General features: G+C 40.5%; 3 protein-coding genes and 1 long non-coding RNA gene across 5 annotated transcripts in view; 3 read left to right on the top strand and 1 right to left on the bottom strand.

Annotated features, from left to right (window-relative positions):
• slc9a1b (solute carrier family 9 member A1b) overlaps nucleotides 1-12,055 on the top strand; it is a 14,438-nt gene extending 2,383 nt beyond the window's left edge. The window contains exons 2-13 of the mRNA XM_032535899.1: nucleotides 1,623-2,083; nucleotides 3,641-3,891; nucleotides 4,825-5,042; nucleotides 5,493-5,689; nucleotides 6,592-6,681; nucleotides 6,830-6,900; nucleotides 7,209-7,382; nucleotides 7,962-8,076; nucleotides 8,439-8,537; nucleotides 8,931-9,003; nucleotides 9,641-10,280; nucleotides 10,672-12,055. Coding sequence (XP_032391790.1) covers nucleotides 1,623-2,083; nucleotides 3,641-3,891; nucleotides 4,825-5,042; nucleotides 5,493-5,689; nucleotides 6,592-6,681; nucleotides 6,830-6,900; nucleotides 7,209-7,382; nucleotides 7,962-8,076; nucleotides 8,439-8,537; nucleotides 8,931-9,003; nucleotides 9,641-9,894 — 2,003 coding nt within the window. The 3' untranslated portion in view covers nucleotides 9,895-10,280; nucleotides 10,672-12,055. The remainder of the gene's footprint in view (nucleotides 1-1,622; nucleotides 2,084-3,640; nucleotides 3,892-4,824; nucleotides 5,043-5,492; nucleotides 5,690-6,591; nucleotides 6,682-6,829; nucleotides 6,901-7,208; nucleotides 7,383-7,961; nucleotides 8,077-8,438; nucleotides 8,538-8,930; nucleotides 9,004-9,640; nucleotides 10,281-10,671) is intronic.
• An 83-nt stretch (nucleotides 12,056-12,138) lies between these two features.
• Nucleotides 12,139-14,139, top strand: fabp10b (fatty acid binding protein 10b, liver basic). Its single transcript, XM_032535938.1, has 4 exons — nucleotides 12,139-12,377; nucleotides 12,465-12,637; nucleotides 13,721-13,810; nucleotides 13,958-14,139. Exons 1-4 carry the CDS (start codon nucleotides 12,158-12,160, stop codon nucleotides 14,006-14,008), a joined length of 534 nt encoding a protein of 177 aa, XP_032391829.1. The 5' UTR covers nucleotides 12,139-12,157; the 3' UTR covers nucleotides 14,009-14,139.
• The window catches only part of LOC116701901 (uncharacterized), a 12,985-nt gene continuing 8,870 nt past the window's right edge, over nucleotides 12,814-16,928 (bottom strand). Inside the window, exons 2-3 of the long non-coding RNA XR_004335027.1 lie at nucleotides 14,162-14,170; nucleotides 12,814-12,827 (exon numbers count right to left, since the gene is read on the bottom strand). This is a non-coding gene — a long non-coding RNA (uncharacterized LOC116701901). The remainder of the gene's footprint in view (nucleotides 12,828-14,161; nucleotides 14,171-16,928) is intronic.
• The window catches only part of srsf10b (serine and arginine rich splicing factor 10b), an 8,654-nt gene continuing 7,267 nt past the window's right edge, over nucleotides 15,542-16,928 (top strand). The window contains exon 1 of one of the 2 annotated variants that reach the window (XM_032535934.1): nucleotides 15,542-15,794. Coding sequence is in view for 1 of the 2 variants with exons in the window: in XM_032535933.1 (XP_032391824.1) it covers nucleotides 15,730-15,794 (65 nt within the window). In the remaining variant the exon portion in view is untranslated. The remainder of the gene's footprint in view (nucleotides 15,795-16,928) is intronic. The other variant, XM_032535933.1, reaches the window with a different exon arrangement.

Here is a 16,928-nt window from a genome sequence, read left to right on the forward strand (position 1 = left end):
CCCGCAATGTGTGTTTGACTTTACTGTATCATCCCCCACGCCGCCATGTTGAATGTGTAAACACGGAGCAGGGATGATCCTGATTGGCTGAAGGAATCTCTCCTGCAGTTGGTCGCTGGCTGAGTGAGCATGATGAAGCTCTGTGGCATCTTATCTGTTCTGTCCTGCTGTCGTCTACCAGGGCCGGTCCAACCTTCTGTCCTAATTCACTGCGTGATAACAAAGATCTCAGTGTTCAGACGATAGGCGGGGGGGGGGGGGGGCGAGTACGGATGCACACAGGACCACTGACTGCATAAAACATCGCAGAAACATTCGTCACCACAGCCTTCTCGAGTCCCATCCAGAGAGACTGAATGTCAAGGCCTCATTCAGCTGAGAGACAAACGGGCCAAATATGAAACTAAAGGAGCAGTGACAATGTTCTGTTCAGCATCTACTGTATCGGCCCTTTATTCAACCTTTCAGATGAGCTGTTCTTCATGCAAAAATGACTAATATTCGCTGGTTTTGTGTTCTCACATGTGAGGATTTGAAGCTCCTTTTTGTTTCATATCATTGTATATTCATTATATTTGGGTTTAGGACTGAGGTTTAGACAAAACAATCAATACGAGGACGTTACCATGAGTTCTGAGGACTTTATAGACTAAAAGATGAATCAGAAACAAATAAATCAGCAATGAAAATGACCGTTAGTAGCAGGTCTTGATTTATCATTTAAGTAACATTCATTAAAGGCAAATAATAGTGAGTACATGCAGGCTGAATGCAGATTACATGCATAAACTTGAACCCACACAGTTATTTTGGTTCAGCTGTTCTGTTCTGATAAACCGGCTGTCTGTTCTCCGTGCAGCAGCAGCTGCAACAACATGTTTTATATTTCATGAGGACGCTGCATTGAAGTAGAACTTGAGTAGAGAATTGTTTTGTCCCCTCAAACTGCTGCTCTAATACACACAGTAATGTCTAAATGTAGATACGCAGTCGAAATGTGTTGATGTACTGCAGGGTCATTAAGCAGTTAATGTTACATCTTGTTGTTTTTACTCATACTACTACTTGAATAATGAAACAAGTTCTTGTGCATTTATTTTACTCTTTATTAACGATTAATCTCACAGTTATCTGTATATACTGTATGCATGTCTGAAAAATCACAATTTGTCAAAGCTCTAGGTAATAATAAGATATAATAAGAAGTCTGAAATGGGGAAAAAAAGTAAATAAAATAAATAAAATATAAAAATAAAAAAATATGAAAACATATGACAAAGAGAATTTAATAACCACATTGGCCAGGGTAGACACTGACACTGGATGGAGTGATTGTAAACAACATCTATGCCAGCTTTACTCTGTGTTTGAAGAAAATAGTTAACAAGAAAGCAGTTCCAAATAGGAGACTACAAGTACTCTTTTTCTGAGTAATAACGTAACATAATCAGCCATCCGAGGTGCTGATAGGATGCTATTATCCAGCTTAAATTTGGGAGTGTTTTAAGTTAAAAGAAATGTGATAAATAGGTATTATTCTTAGGTTGGTGTGTGAATGACTTTGACTTGTCTTTCTCTTAAGTTTCCATGAATAAAAAGTTCAACTCTTTCTCTCTCTTCAGGTTTTCACATTATTCCCAGTGTGCAAAACATCGTCCCGGAGAGTTGTCTGCTGATCGGCGTAGGTCTCCTGGTGGGCGGCATCATCAAAGCCATCGGAGAGGAAGCCCCCGTCCTCAACACTAAGCTCTTCTTCCTCTACCTGCTGCCTCCCATCATCCTCGATGCCGGCTACTTCCTGCCCATCCGGCCCTTCACAGAGAACATGGGCACCATCCTGGTGTTCGCGGTGGTGGGGACTCTGTGGAACGCCTTCTTCATCGGCGGGATGATGTACGCTGTGTGTCAGATCGAAGGAGCCCAGCTGGGCAGAGTGGACCTGCTGTCCTGCCTGCTGTTCGGCACCATCGTCTCGGCCGTGGACCCCGTGGCCGTCCTGGCCGTGTTCGAGGAGATCCACATCAACGAGCTGCTGCACATCCTCGTGTTCGGGGAGTCGCTGCTCAACGACGCCGTCACTGTGGTGAGTCAGCTGAAGACTGGAGGATAGGGCTGAGCTATTTTCAGCTACATGTCACTTTCTACGATCGTGTTAAATAGAGTAATACAAGATCATTTTTTAAAAATCCACTGAAAATAAGACATTTATTTAAACAATCTGTGATATGTAACATTATTCCAGCATTTATCTTTTTTGTGGAGGGGCTTTTTTCCCTTTATTTCAGAGTGACAGTGGATAGACAGGAAAGGTAGGAGAGAGATGGGGGATGGACTCGAACCCGGGCCGCTGCAAAGGCCTCAGCCTACATGGGGCGCACGCTCTCACTGGGTGCTCTAGAGGCCGCCCTCCAGCATTGATCTTATTAAAAAACAGTTGCTTTAAACACGAATCGCTGTCTTCACAATAAGCTAATTGCATTGTTTCACATTTTGATTTAAAAATGATTAATCGTTCAGCCCTACTGGGGGAGCTGGCTCTGGTACTAAAGTATTTCCATCTTTTGTTACCTAACACTTGTACTCTACTACATTTCAGAGATACATTTTGTACTTTTTATTCCACTAAATTAATCTTACAGCTACAGTTGCTGGTTAGATTTTAAATCAAGATTTACTTTTTTTTTTTAACTGCACAATCTTATAAAATACAGCACATTGTTAAAGATTAAACCAGTAAATTCAAGTTTATATTCACTCCCGTCCTTGTTTTTGTTTTGTTCAGTCTGTATTCATTTGCCAATTAGATCAGTGATCATCAGTTTGTCAGATCAGTCATCTTAAAGGGCAATTACTGACAATATGGAGCGTACAACAATCAATTTTCAACTTTTTCACATTTGTGCTTTTTGTTTTAGAGCTGCAGAGGCTGCTGGAGATTACATGTGGCTGATTGTCTTAAGCATTTAATAACGAGCTGTTGCTGTCACAGTGTGTGCAAATATATGATTTGCAAATGGAAAACAGTAAATGTTTAAATGAATGACTCCAAAACACACTTTAATGTCGGCATTACAGGTACAATCTATTTAAACAATATTATTTTCATAGAAATTGACCCGGAAATGGACATTATCATATTAATCTGACGGGGGGACGTCATTTACAAGATGATATTATACATGCTGTAATAAAATGATCAAGATTATTTGAAAATTAGTAACACGTTTGGAGAGAAAGAAGAAACGCCGTCAGCTAAATAATTTTTAGTTCAAAAAGAAGATAAATCCACAGGATTCTGATTCAATTGTTTTATTACTGCAGAGGAGGAGGGAGGGAAGGAATCATGAAATAACAAGGAAAGTAAGGAAGAAGGCAAGTAAAAAGGAAGCAAGAAGGAAGGTAGAAGAAAGCAAGGAATGAAAAGAGGAGGAAGTGCATGAGGAAAAAAGCAAAAATGTTTAAAAAAAAATCCCTCCTCAAAAAAACAATCCTGGATTTGCATCTTGATCCAGAACAGAAATGCTGTTCCTAAACAAACGCAGAACGTGACCTCCTTCTAGTGCAGGGTCGAGAGCCACAAAGACATTTTACCTTGAAGAAAACGTAAAGTCTCAGTACACGTGTTTCTCTCTCGGTGCAGGTTCTGTATCACCTGTTCGAGGAGTTCACTCACGCAGGAACCGTGACAGTGGTGGACGCCGTCCTCGGGGTCGTCTGTTTCTTTGTGGTTTCTCTGGGAGGCATCCTGGTGGGAGCCATCTACGGCATCCTGGGTGCCTTTACCTCCCGCTTCACCTCGCACACCCGAGTCATCGAGCCCCTCTTTGTTTTCCTCTACAGCTACATGGCCTACCTCTCTGCCGAGGTCTTCCATCTATCGGGCATCATGTCGTGAGTGATCAAAACCTTACCCAAGTTACCCATAATTCCTTCTGTATGTACGGGATTGTTCTTCCTCGTTAGTAAAACATGTTTAAACCAGTTGGTCCTTGTTAAAGATGCTGTAGGTAAGACTTATAAAACTAACTTTCTGTCATATTTGCTGAAACTGACCCTATGTTCCAATAGAACTACATAAAGCAGGTAATTAAAAACAAAAAAATGGATAAGTCCTGGATCTTCACAATCCTACCTACAGCACCTTCAAGGAATAGTTTAACATTTTGTTTAATGCGCCTCTTCACAGAGTGAGATGAGAAAATCAATACCATGCTTATATCCGTTGTATAATATATGTTATATTTAAAGCTACAGCTAGTTTGCTAAGCTTAGCTTAGCATCAAGAAGAAAAGATGAAGAACATTCAACAAAACTCCAAGAAACAGTCCGGCATGCTACCCTCAACTTTCTGTTTTTAAACTTCAGTTTTAGTATGGATTAAGAAACTGAGATAGAACATGTTAATCAGTAGGCTTAACAGGGGCTGGTAGGGGAATTTTGTTAACGTCAGCAGTTAAACTAGCTGTTTTCCCCTGCTTCCAGTGTTTATGCTAAGCCAAGCTAACCACTCTAGCTTCATATAGAGACACACACATGGCAGTGGTATCATTCTTTTCATCTAACTCTTGGTAAAAAAAAAAAAAGACTACTTCTTTATGTTTTTCTTTATCACCTAACTCTAATAAAAACAAACCATGTCTCAATTACAAGGGGATGTGTTTTAATTTCTGTATTGCAGCCAAACTTTATGATATGATGAGTAACAGTTGTTATTTTCCGGAGGAATAATGTTTGGTGAAGCTTTAAACCTTTTAGTAACTAACCGGCTAACCTCACTCTGAGTTGTTCTTAGCGCTCTCCTTGTTTCCTTCCTGTCCCAAACAGGTTGATAGCATGTGGCGTGGTGATGCGGCCGTATGTAGAGGCCAACATCTCCCATAAGTCGTACACCACCATCAAATATTTCCTGAAGATGTGGAGCAGCGTGAGCGAGACGCTCATCTTCATCTTCCTCGGGGTTTCCACGGTGGCCGGTCCTCACGCCTGGAACTGGACCTTCGTCATCGTCACGGTGGTTCTCTGCCTGGTGTCCAGAGTCCTGGGTCAGTAAACAAAACATGGTCAGGTAGCAACTTGTGTCTGGGTTGACTGGATAACTAACACACGGGTGTACCTGCAGGTTGGGTTGAGATCTCCACTTTTGAGCAGATTGAAAATTTGAATGTAAAATATTTCATGTTCAACAATTTGTGCTTTTTCTGGATCAGGTTATGGTGCAAATATCTTTTATTTAAGTGAAGGAAATACATAAACACATAGTTTTCATTATCCCTTCTGTAAATTTCATGTTTTTGTTTTTTTAAATACTGCACTTTTCTGAATGGTCCTGTTTCTGCACGAATGAGTACAACATCTTTTCCCTGTAAGAAAGAAAGGGGGAAAAAAGATTTAAAGGAAGATATTTAACCAAAAAACTGAAATAAAGATAATGTTTAATTTTCCCGTTCCTTTTCCTTTATAAACTGTATTATGTTGTTTTCTGTGTTCTTCAGGAGTCATTGGCCTCACATACATCATCAATAAATTCCGTATTGTAAAGTTGACCAAAAAGGACCAGTTCATCGTGGCCTACGGTGGCCTGCGAGGTGCCATTGCCTTCTCACTGGGGTTCCTGCTGACCAACAACGAGATGAAGAACCTGTTCCTCACCGCCATCATCACGGTCATCTTCTTCACTGTCATCGTGCAGGTGAGAGGGCTTGAGTGTTTTATATCACAAACGTTTGCATTTCTGTGTTTTATTTGGCTTAGAGTAACTCATGACCAAACCTGACTTTTTTAAAAGTAAAATGGGTAGTTTTGGATTTTTTTGGAGTGGGGTTGTATAAGGTACTTATGAGTCCGTGTGTAACTAGTCTCGCATTGCCAGACCTTCCTCCACGGCGCAGCGGAGGAGGGTCTGGCTAGTCCACAGAGCATTCCCGGATGGGAGAAAAACGTGCTCTGGTTTTTTGGCATTCCTCTTAAACCAATCACAATCGTCATGGGTGGCACTAAGCACCGGGCAGAGACACAGTGCCGCTGCAAAACAGCCTCGGGAAAGAACTTGTTTTGATGGAACGTGTGTACATTCAAAAGTTTTTTTAGTTGTGCAACAGAAAAACCAGATTGGACAGATAATCTAGCTAGCTGTCTGGATTTACCCTGCAGAGGAGCAGTTAACCATAGTCCTCATAAATCCACCGGAGTTAAATTCCAACACAAAAGTGTAAGGTAACAAACATCCTGTGGAATTTACGGCAGAAACTGAGCAATCCTGGAAGTGGAACGTCATGGATATAGACGAGTGTATGACCTACAGTAGATGGGCTGCTGTAGATGAGGACAGCATATTTAAGCCCCCCCCAAAACAAGATCTAAATCAGTTTAAGTGTATGCTACATTTAGAATATTTTCACAGCTTTACCTTGCCGTCAGACAGCCTTTTCCGACGGAGAACTGAAGCTGTAATCCAGGCTTTCTTCAAAGCTACCAGACTCCTATGACAAAAACAGTCATTTTACCTCGCAGAACACGGGAGTTGCTGGTCTGGTTTTGTTGTTGCTGTGTTGTCAGCATCCGCATGACCTCACATCCTGTTTCTGTGTTTAGGGAATGACAATCAGGCCTCTGGTGGAGCTACTGGCCGTGAAGAAGAAGAAGGAGAGCAAAGGATCAATTAACGAGGAGATTCACACACAGGTGAGATCAGTAATTATTTGTTGGAATACTTGAAGTTTTTACGACCTACAATAGACAGAAACATAGAAGAAAAGATAAAACTTCTGTTTTGCTTGTTGTTCATCTTTATGCAGAATTAACAGCATATAAAAACTCATTTTGTCTCAAGTTCCTGGATCATCTTCTCACAGGAATTGAAGACGTATGTGGTCATTATGGACATCATCACTGGAAAGACAAGTATGATTTTTTTTTTTTTTTTAACCCCTCATCTGGTGTAATATTTGAATTAAGTGATTAATTAGTGATAGTGGGAGCCCAGTTAATTTAATTGTTGTTTTACAGGGTGGCGCCCACGCACATAGAACACATACATAAATATTTAAATTAGGATGAAATAAAATAAACCAATATATGCAAAAGCTTATTTATATATACATAGAGATACATTGGTTTTATAGGGGGATGGGGGTAGTGCATGAGGTAGTGGTGTGCTAATGTGCAGACAGTATAAATGTCAACATGCGGGCTTCCTCTGCTGCACTCAGGCTGAACCGCTTCAATAAGGCCTACGTGAAGAAGTGGTTGATCGCAGGCGAGCGCTCCACCGAGCCTCAGCTCATCTCCTTCTACAACAAGATGGAGATGAAACAGGCCATGATGCTGGTGGAGAGCGGGAGCGCCGCCAAGCTGCCCACGATTATGTCGTCCGTCTCCATGCAGTAAGTATCAGTCGTAAAAGGGCTAATTATGTTTTTCTCATAGTCCTGATGTTGAATACTGGCAGTGATCTTTCTATTTACAAAACTTTTGTAGTACTTTTTTTTTTATTTTCTCTCACTATTTTTGGCACTACTTTTGGCAATAAACCTGATTCTGAATACATGGTTTTTGTTCCAAAATGAAAAGGGGGAAGTTAGTTTTAAAAATGCAAACTCCTAAGTAAAGCTGGTGTCACTGGTATCAATCTCTGGTGGACAATAGAGAATAAAAGTATGCACACATCCAAAATAACAGGGGCTGGACCAAGCAGGAGTTAGCGTACATTATTTTTTTATTTATTTTATTCACGGCAATGAATAAAAAACAAGAGCAAAGCACTACATGCAGATGTTACTTTTGGACATATTATAAATCAGTGGTTCCCAGCCTAGAGGTTGCCAAACAAGTTACTTTATTATTATTATTATTATTATTATTATTATTCCCTTTTCTTTGTAAATAACGTTTACCTCTGTTGCCGTGTTTTCAAAAAGGTTTTTGTTTCAGGTAGTAATAACATGTGATGTGCGTCTCCACAGAAACATTCAGCCGAGAGAGCCGGCCAAACGACGGGCCATCCCGAGCATCTCGAAAAGTCGTGAGCAAGAGATCAGGAAGATTCTGCGAGGAAACCTGCAGAAGACCAGACAGAGGGTACGAGACCATATGAGTCCAGCATGCATGCAGGGGTTTTTTAAGATTAAGTTTTTTGGGCGTTTTAGGCCTTTATTTGTGACAGGATAGCTTAAACAGGAAAGGGGAGAAAGAAAGGGAAATGACATGCAGCAAAGGGCCGCAGGTCGGAATCGAACCCGCGGCCACTGCATTGAGGATTGAGCCTCTGTATATGGGCGCACACTCCATTAGGTGAGCTACCCAGGCGCCAATGCATGCAGGTTTTGATAATGTTGAGCAGAGTTGGTGTTGCAGGCATAGTAATGACTTCTAGTAGTAGTAGTAACAAGTAAATAAATGTGTTTTTTACGCTGACGTTCATGTCTTTTTTTTCTCGTCAGCTTCGTTCCTACAGCAGACACGACCTGATGATCGACCCGTTTGAGGACAATGTGAGTGAAGTTCGCTTCAGGAGGCAGCGCGTGGAGATGGAGAGGAGGGTGAGTTTAACAGCAACTGTGATTCTGCTTATGAGTGTTCGAGCTCTCGAAATACAGGATAGTCTCTGTTCCTAAAATTAGCTTCTGTATGTGATCCTATTTACAGTAGTTCTTTGTTCTGAGTTTATTCTTTGAACCTTCGTTGTGGTTGCTTGTAACGCCGTTGTAATCCCATTCACTGTGATTAAGAGTGCTGGCTGAATGGTTTTCATTAACTGAATGACACCCAAATGTCCTGTTTGTCTAACGATTCAGTAAGAATGAATGGAGTGAAACTAAATGGCAATTCGGTCTAATTTAACAATGTTGATTATGTCTCAAATATTGGTTGGTACTAAGCTTTGTAATGAAGATCAATCCTGACAAACGTTTAATTAAATGTCTCATTCACAGATGAGTCACTACCTCACAGTTCCCGCAAACCGCCAGGAAACACCGCCAGTGAGAAAAGTTTGCTTTGAACCAGGTCAGAATTCATCTCATCGTATTATAAAAAGTGGATGTGGAGAAATCGGCCTTTCCCACACTGCTTTAGAGTCAACGTGAAGCATTATTTTTCTTTAATTCAACATGTTTTTGAGTAGGTTAAAAACAGGATGTTGGTGAACAGGAAGTGATCAAAAAGAAAAGAAGTAACAGTCATAGTAATACAACTGGTTTGAATGATGTGATAAAAATTAAAGCAAGATTATCTATTGATTAATTTGATCAAAATACACATAACACACAACTTGATAAGCAACCAAACAGTGTTGCCATTAGATCGTTTGTCCACCGGAGAGTGCTGACAAGTTGAATTTGGTACTGTGAAATGTTCTGCTTTTTACATATCCAGATCGTAATTTAATTTAAGATCTGAAATCTGGAAGAAGTATTCAGATATTTCACTTGCATGAAAATTCTCAGGCGGTAGAGCAGTCTCCTACCAATTGGAAGGTTGGTGGTTGCCTAAGATAATGTAATGTAAAGTCCTGCGTTTAAAATCGTACCAAAGGTAAAAGTACTCATAATGCAGAATGGCCCATTTCAAAATCATGTGCAGCTGCTTGTACACAATGTTCAAGCACTAATATATGTCGCTGCACTGTGTCTGTGTCCACCAGAACACAAGGTTTACACTTACGATGACAGCAAGAGTCCCCGAAGCCGGACAGCTGAGCCAGATCCCAGCCCTCCTGATGCCGTCAGCCTGTTGAACGAATCCTCCCAGAGGGCCAATCAGAGCAGCGAACACAGAGCCAAACGCAATGATGAGCTGAGGGCCAAAGTGTCGGATGAGAAGGAGGAGCAAGACCAACTGAAACTATCACGTTGCCTTAGTGACCCCGGTCCAAACAATGAAGAGGATCTCTCATGATGAAACACATATTCACAGTTCTTGAAAGCAGAGGACGAATTCATGATCCCCTCATGAGATCCCTAAATGAACAGGAGTCATAGCAAAGTTTGATATATATGAAGTCTTATTCTGTTCCATGTTCTGTTGCTGTGATATGAGATTATGCAACCATTTTTTTTCAAAAGTTCATAAGGATTTTTATTATGAAACCCATTACCAAAGCATGCACCACTGGGTATTTTCTATTTCAGGATTTGATTACAGCCTGAAGTGAGCAGAGTGTCAGCATTTTGTGTCTTAGATGGCAGACTTGCATCAAATGGTGTAAAAAAGACAGAGCACCTGTTTTGACAAGCGTGAAGCACCAGATTGGTGGAGTCTGCCCCCAAAAGCACAGTTTAAAGGTGCACTATGAGTTGGTGGTTTCAACGCAACTTAATTTTTGTCTCAATTCATAGGCATCTCTCCTTGATCCGCTGGCTTCCTGCCCCCTGAATACACCGTGACAAAGCTCGGTCTCGGGAGAAAACACCGGGGTCGTAAACGTCAAACATCACTAGAGACACAGCCTGTGCACCAAAACACAACATAACACTCCAGCCAATCACCGACAAGATGGTTGGGGGAGCGGGTTAGTGACAGTTTAGTCGTTTAGTCATGGCAGGTACTGAAACATGGGGGGAGGGGCGAGCTTGCTCTGTTTTGTTTGAAATGTACTTCTTCTTCACAGAAGTAAATTTACTTCTTGACTTTACAGAAGTGATCATGCAGGAACTCCATAGTGCACCTTTAAAGAATCTGTAAACAGAGCTTGACCGATACATCATCTCGGATAATATTAGCCCATTGCAGATATATCAGTATTGGCATATACACAGTATTTGCCGATGAGGAGCTAGAAGTTGCTGCATAGAAATACCAAAGAAATGTTAAGTGGATTTAGAAACGGTGTCCGCCAGTTGTAAGCTGTGCTAGTGGCGTCGCTAAATGAACTGAAATGTCGTTCTGCCGGTTGGCCCTAACTAAAATATGAAACAAACTAAACAACTATTTAATGGATTTACATAGAACTTTATTTGTTAACACGCTAAACTAAAAATGGTGAACATGGGAACATTACGTCATCTTAACATGAGCATGTTAGCGTACAGCAGCATGGCTGTAGACTCTAAGGACGGGGTTATGCTAGAAAAAAACTAGGCAACTAAGTTGTTCTTACGCAATAATATTAAAATACGGGGATACAGGCGCACATCCAGACAGTCTCTCCTGGAATACATTCATAAAAAAGTGACAGAAATAGTTTAAGAAGTTTACACCCGTGTTATTTTCTCACTTCCGCACAGCTGATCAACCACTGAGTTGTGAGGATGTGAATGTCCAATCTTTGGATTCAGAAAATTACATAAATTGTTGCATGCAACCCTAACATTTTAGGTAGATGATGCCCTTTAGATCAAACATATTTATCATTTCATTATCAAAAATGTTTTAACTGAAATATCAGTATTGGTATGTGCCTGAAAAATCCTTATTGATCGAGCTATACTATCAAGTATAAAAGACTACAAGAGGGTGTTCATTTTAAAGGTGTCCTGATGAAATACATGTAGAAAGCACAAATCTGGTGATCCAAGAAGGTTAAAATAACTTAAGTCAAGAGTAAAGCACAGCAAATGTTTGACCGGGGTCTGTGAACAAGCTTGTATTTAACATCGCTGCGTCAATGATCAATGTTCTCTCAGGGACTGCAACACGGCATGCAGGAAGAAAATAAGTGTTACTGTCCAAAATGTGCTCCAATCGTCTATTTATAATGTGATTGTTTTGTAAGCGTCCGTGTTTTAAGCTTCAGTAACATTCCAACAGAAATTGATTTTTGTCACATTTAAGCATCTCTGTAACAAAGCTCTACATATCTGTGTTCCTGGTAACTGAGCATGCTTTGAGACTTTTATTGGGAGGTTGAAGAGGTGTATCACCTTTTCATATCGGCCGAGCACTGGCCTGCCTGAGCTTTTGCTGCCTGCACGTTTGCCTTAAAACGTATTGCTTTCTGTGTGTTTGCAGTTGAAGTATTTTTATATTTTTGAAGGGGAAACAAGTCAAAGTCAAGTCATAAATATTTGCCAAATGAAGGAAAGCTTTAGTTCCTGTCTGAAATAAAGATGTGTCATTGTTAAATTTCAGTGCAGTGATTTTGTTTGTTTTTTAAAAGAAACATCCATGCATCCTCGTATCTGGTGCCATATTCCACCATATTTCATCTATTACTTAATATATGTTGTTCAGCCCATCTCGCTTCTCTCTGGAAATTCCAGTGAAAATAACAGGGAGTTTCAAGTCCCCAACATGCCAACCAGCAGTGTGTGTGTGTGTGATGGCATTAACAACACGAACAACAAACATCCTCGGGCAAGCAACGCGACCAGACATGGACTTCAGCGGCACTTGGAAAGTTTATTCTGAGGAAAACCTTGAGGAATTCTTAAAAGCAGTAGGTAAGAATGTTTTCATATCTAAAAGACTTATTTGCTTATGTATGAATACAGATATAGATATTTCTTTTACTTAAATATGCCTTAAAGGTGCTCCTGAAATGATTGTCAAAATGCGAAAGGAACTCAAACCAGTGTTGGTGATCGAGCAGAATGGCAAAGACTTCACCTACACGATGAAGACTCCCATTGGCACCAAAGTCCACTCGTTCAGCCTGGGAAAGGAGTCGGAGATGACTGCTGTGGACGGCAGGAAGATTAAGGTAATTCAGGGCTAAAAATGAATGCATATTAATTTAATTTAATGCTTATTATTCTATATTATTATGCATGGTTGATGTGGCTCGGGAAAGGGAAGTTTGGGGTCCCTTACTGGAGCTGCTGCCCCGGCAACCCGATACCGGATAAGTTGATGAAGATGGATGGATGGCATGTGGTCACAAAAGGGAAAACCTGAGAGTTGGACGTGAGTCGATGATGCCAAACTTTAGTGTTGCAAATTATTTTCATTCAAGAAACTGTGTAGGCTTCAGTCAGCAAATTTCAGCAAGGGTTGAGTCCTGTTCTTGTGCATTTTTAAATAAAGAGCAGGATGCAAATGATGGAAGCAGCAGATATATCTCAGTGTGGCCACATGCAGGTAAAGTTAAAGAAATCTGACTGATGAAGAAACAACCAAACTGAATACTCAGACACAATAACGTGAACTAAATTGGATATCTGTGGTGGATGGATACAATTTTGACAGGAAAGAAAAGTAAAACAGGAAATAATTAAAGGTCCCATGGCATGAAAATGGGTATCCTGCTTAGCCTTTAAGAAAGTAAAAGCTCAGAAGGGCCGATCTGGAAACAAGGTTACCGCCCCTTTCTCTGCTTTGCCCGCCCAGGGAATTTGGCCCACCCATGAGAGAAAGACATCATGGCAAAGTGGCACTTGGTCAAGGCCACACCCCAGCTTCCAACTTGCCCCCCCCCCCCCCCCCTTAAAAAACTACCGACTCAGAAATTGCTCATACTAGTGAAAGCTGATTGTGGGTTGGCTCTAGTGGCTGCCATTCTGCACCAAGGCTGAATTGTGGGAAAGTGACTTCAGATACAGTGTCAGGGGACCAGTAAGGTCTCTATAAAATCATCCAAAGAGCACCATGTCATGGAGCCTTTAAGCAAAGGGTGTGTGTGTGTGTGTGTGTGTGTGTGTGTGTGTGTGTGTGTGTTGGGCAAAATGGCAATTTGGGCAGTTTAAATTGCATTTTTCATGTGTACATTCATTTTTTGTTGGTTGCTGTAAATTTGTTTGATTGATGAACCACTTCCATCACTTGGCATATTTCTGGTGTTGACCAGTGCACTGTCAGAGAGGAGAACGGGAAGCTGGTGGCTGAGAATGAAAAGTTCACCTCTGTCCGAGAGATCCAAGGGGACGACATGGTTGAGGTCAGTGGCTTTAGTTCTTTTAATAGCTGCTGTAAAGACGAGGGATTCGGTGTTACAAGGAAAAACAGACTGTGAGTGAGTTTGTTTGTTTTGTTAAATGTGAAACAGCCGCGTTTTCTTTGTGTCTCTGCTTCATCACGTCTCCAGACCATCACTGCTGGCTCTGTGACTTTCATCAGCAGAAGTAAACGAGCCTGACCCACACCTGGCCGCTGACGGATCCCTTTTACACCTTTTCAGCTTCAAGCAAGGAGCCATTGGGAAATAACACAATAAAATGTTATTTTTTTATATAAACATTTATGAATAAATTTGAATGATTAAATAAACCAACGTGTCTGTATTACGTACTACTTTGTTCTATGATGTTTGGTTGCTTTGTCATTGGTGGAATGTAACTAAGTACATACACATTTTAGGTACTAGCACTTTGAGTATTTCCATTTTATTATAAACTGTATACATTGATTTTATGATAGATTACATTTTTATGCAACTTTATACTTCAACTCCACTATATCCCAGAGGGAACTATTGTACTTTTTACTCCACTAAATATATCTGACAGAAACCAACAGTATATGAAGGAGTTAAAACTAGCACATTAAACATTTACATTTACATATTAATCCCAAAACATAATATAACAGTAAAACACTGACAGGGAACATTTTACGGCACAATGAATACTTTTACTTTTCATACTTTAAGCTGATAATACTTACTTAAGTAAAGGATGTGGATGCTTCTTCCACTGTGTTGTGCAGTCAGTCCTTAGTTTCTGTAACTGCCAACTGGAGGTGAGGATCTCAAATGACAAGGGGTGCTCTGGCTACTTATCGCCTAATTCATGATTTAGAGGAAGAACCAGAAAGCGCCTCATAAGTGTGCACATCAAACCCTAAACTGACACAAATTAGACCACCCATCTGATAAGACTTTGTCCCAGGGTGCCCTACCAGATAGAATTTTTGCTTTCAGATGTTTTATTACCGAAAGTGAAGGAAACCCATGAGCAAAATAGTCTCACAATCTGTCAATGTGTCAGTTATGGGTGAAATTATAGTGAAATAAAATGATTCCCGTTTTTCTTAGGGAACCCCTTCGAGGCCCCCCGGAGAAAGAAATACTTAATACTGTTATTGCATCTGATGGTTTTTCAGCACTATCTAGCATTAGATCAGGCAGATCATCATTCAGAACAGATATTATCAATGACATATTTCTTCTAACATACAGAATGCAAATTAAGGGCATATTTTACAAGTTTCATTTCCTGATGTTTGTGAGAAGGGAAATGAGCAAGCAGATATTCTGGCAACACAAGCAATCATTCAAGATTGAATATGAAGACCTACAGGTTCCACTAAGCAAAGCTGGAGACAAAACATTCATCAGAACGACATGCCAGGAGTATCGGGACATTATTCAAACAGAAAGGCATCGTTGCAATATATAAAGACATGTTGGTGATGGGAGGAAGGTGGGCTTTAAAAAAATAGTATTACTCGTCTTAGAATTACTCACACATGTCTTAATTATTAATTACATAAATTAAGCAAACATTCATGTTCAACACATAATTCATTGCCATAAAATACCCAGAGAGACCACTTTTTTTAAAGAAACTTTGCAAGGCAGACCATCACACCGTTTCACTGGCAGGGCTTTTGGGGAAAACAGCAGGCAAGGTATATCAACATATTATTAAGTTTATGAAGAAAAAAACTGATTTAGTAAAGATTTTTTTTTCTCTGCATTTATTTCTCGTTCACACTCCGGTCCAGTTGGTGGCGGAAGTGCACCTTTAAATTGGTTTGCCAACCGCCAACAAACCATAAAGATAAAGAAGGAGAAATACTTTCGCTTCAGGTTTTCGTTCACGGAAAGCATTTCTTCTACTGAGTGAGTGTAACTTTATGGCCAAATACATGAGGCCCCCAAACACGTCTTTGTTCGTCAGAAACATTTCCGATGAGTCCAGGTGAGTCCACATTCAGACGCAACCACCGATCATCCACTAACGTTAACTAACGTTAACTAACGTTAACTAACGTCTAGCTATTCCTGTTAGCAATAGCTAACGTTAGCTGACTTAGCTTAGCAGCCAAGTTTAGCATCCTTGTAGGAGCCTAAAGTTACGTTAAACCATTGTGCAGAGGCTCCTTATGTTTTAAGTATTTATAAACTGCAGCGCACATATTTCAAATATATAGATAAATTACCAACATAAAATAAATAGTGATAACGTGTCTACGTTGTGATTGAATGTGTTGGTAACGTTTCTTTGTTGGCATTGCGTTTCTGTCATACGTTCGTTCACTGTGCTCGTTTAGCTACATGTTTATAGCTAAAAAAAATATAACGTTAAATAATAAACAATGTTACAGTACATGTATTGTTGATTTGCAGGTAAAAGACGATAAATGTGGTATTTAATTTGCTCAGACTTCGTTTTAACAAGCCTAGCTAGCTAGCACCAATCGCTGCTATTGGCCATCTTCGGACATTTCCGACCTGACGCACTTTCCGGTCTTTTCGCGGTACTTTATGTTTTCATCACCAAAATGATAGCAGAAGTGATCTATACCAATCTAACAATCTACGGATGCATTTTCCTATATTTACATGGACATTTAGATGTCTGATTTGTATATGAAAGTGACTTCGATGAGGAAGAGAAGTAAGGACGCTCTGGCGACGATATTTCCCCCTAAAAAGTTTATATTTTTACATGGCATTTTATTGTGAAGGACGTAAGTAAGATCTGGTAGTTTTGATAGCATTGATGGGACTGTCTTTGGCTAACTGTTTATGGACTTAAAGGTGCTCTAACCGATGTCACACGTGTTTTAGGCTACAACATTTGGTGTCACATACAGCAAACATCTCCTCACTATCCGCGAGCTGCCTGGCCCCAGAACACACTGTAAAAAAAAACCTGGTCTCTGTAGAGAGCCCAGGGTCTACAGACGGCAACAAAAACAAACTGTGCCCACCTGCACCACGAAGCATACACAGTGTTCCAGCCAATAACCAACAAGTAGGATTTGGGGGTGGGGGGGGGGTTGGTGCGCGGAAGCACAGAGTCGAGGGGACAGGATGAGGAGGAGGGAGG

Source organism: Etheostoma spectabile, chromosome 14 (assembly GCF_008692095.1).
Source record: "Etheostoma spectabile isolate EspeVRDwgs_2016 chromosome 14, UIUC_Espe_1.0, whole genome shotgun sequence".
NCBI classification, from domain to species: domain Eukaryota; kingdom Metazoa; phylum Chordata; class Actinopteri; order Perciformes; family Percidae; genus Etheostoma; species Etheostoma spectabile.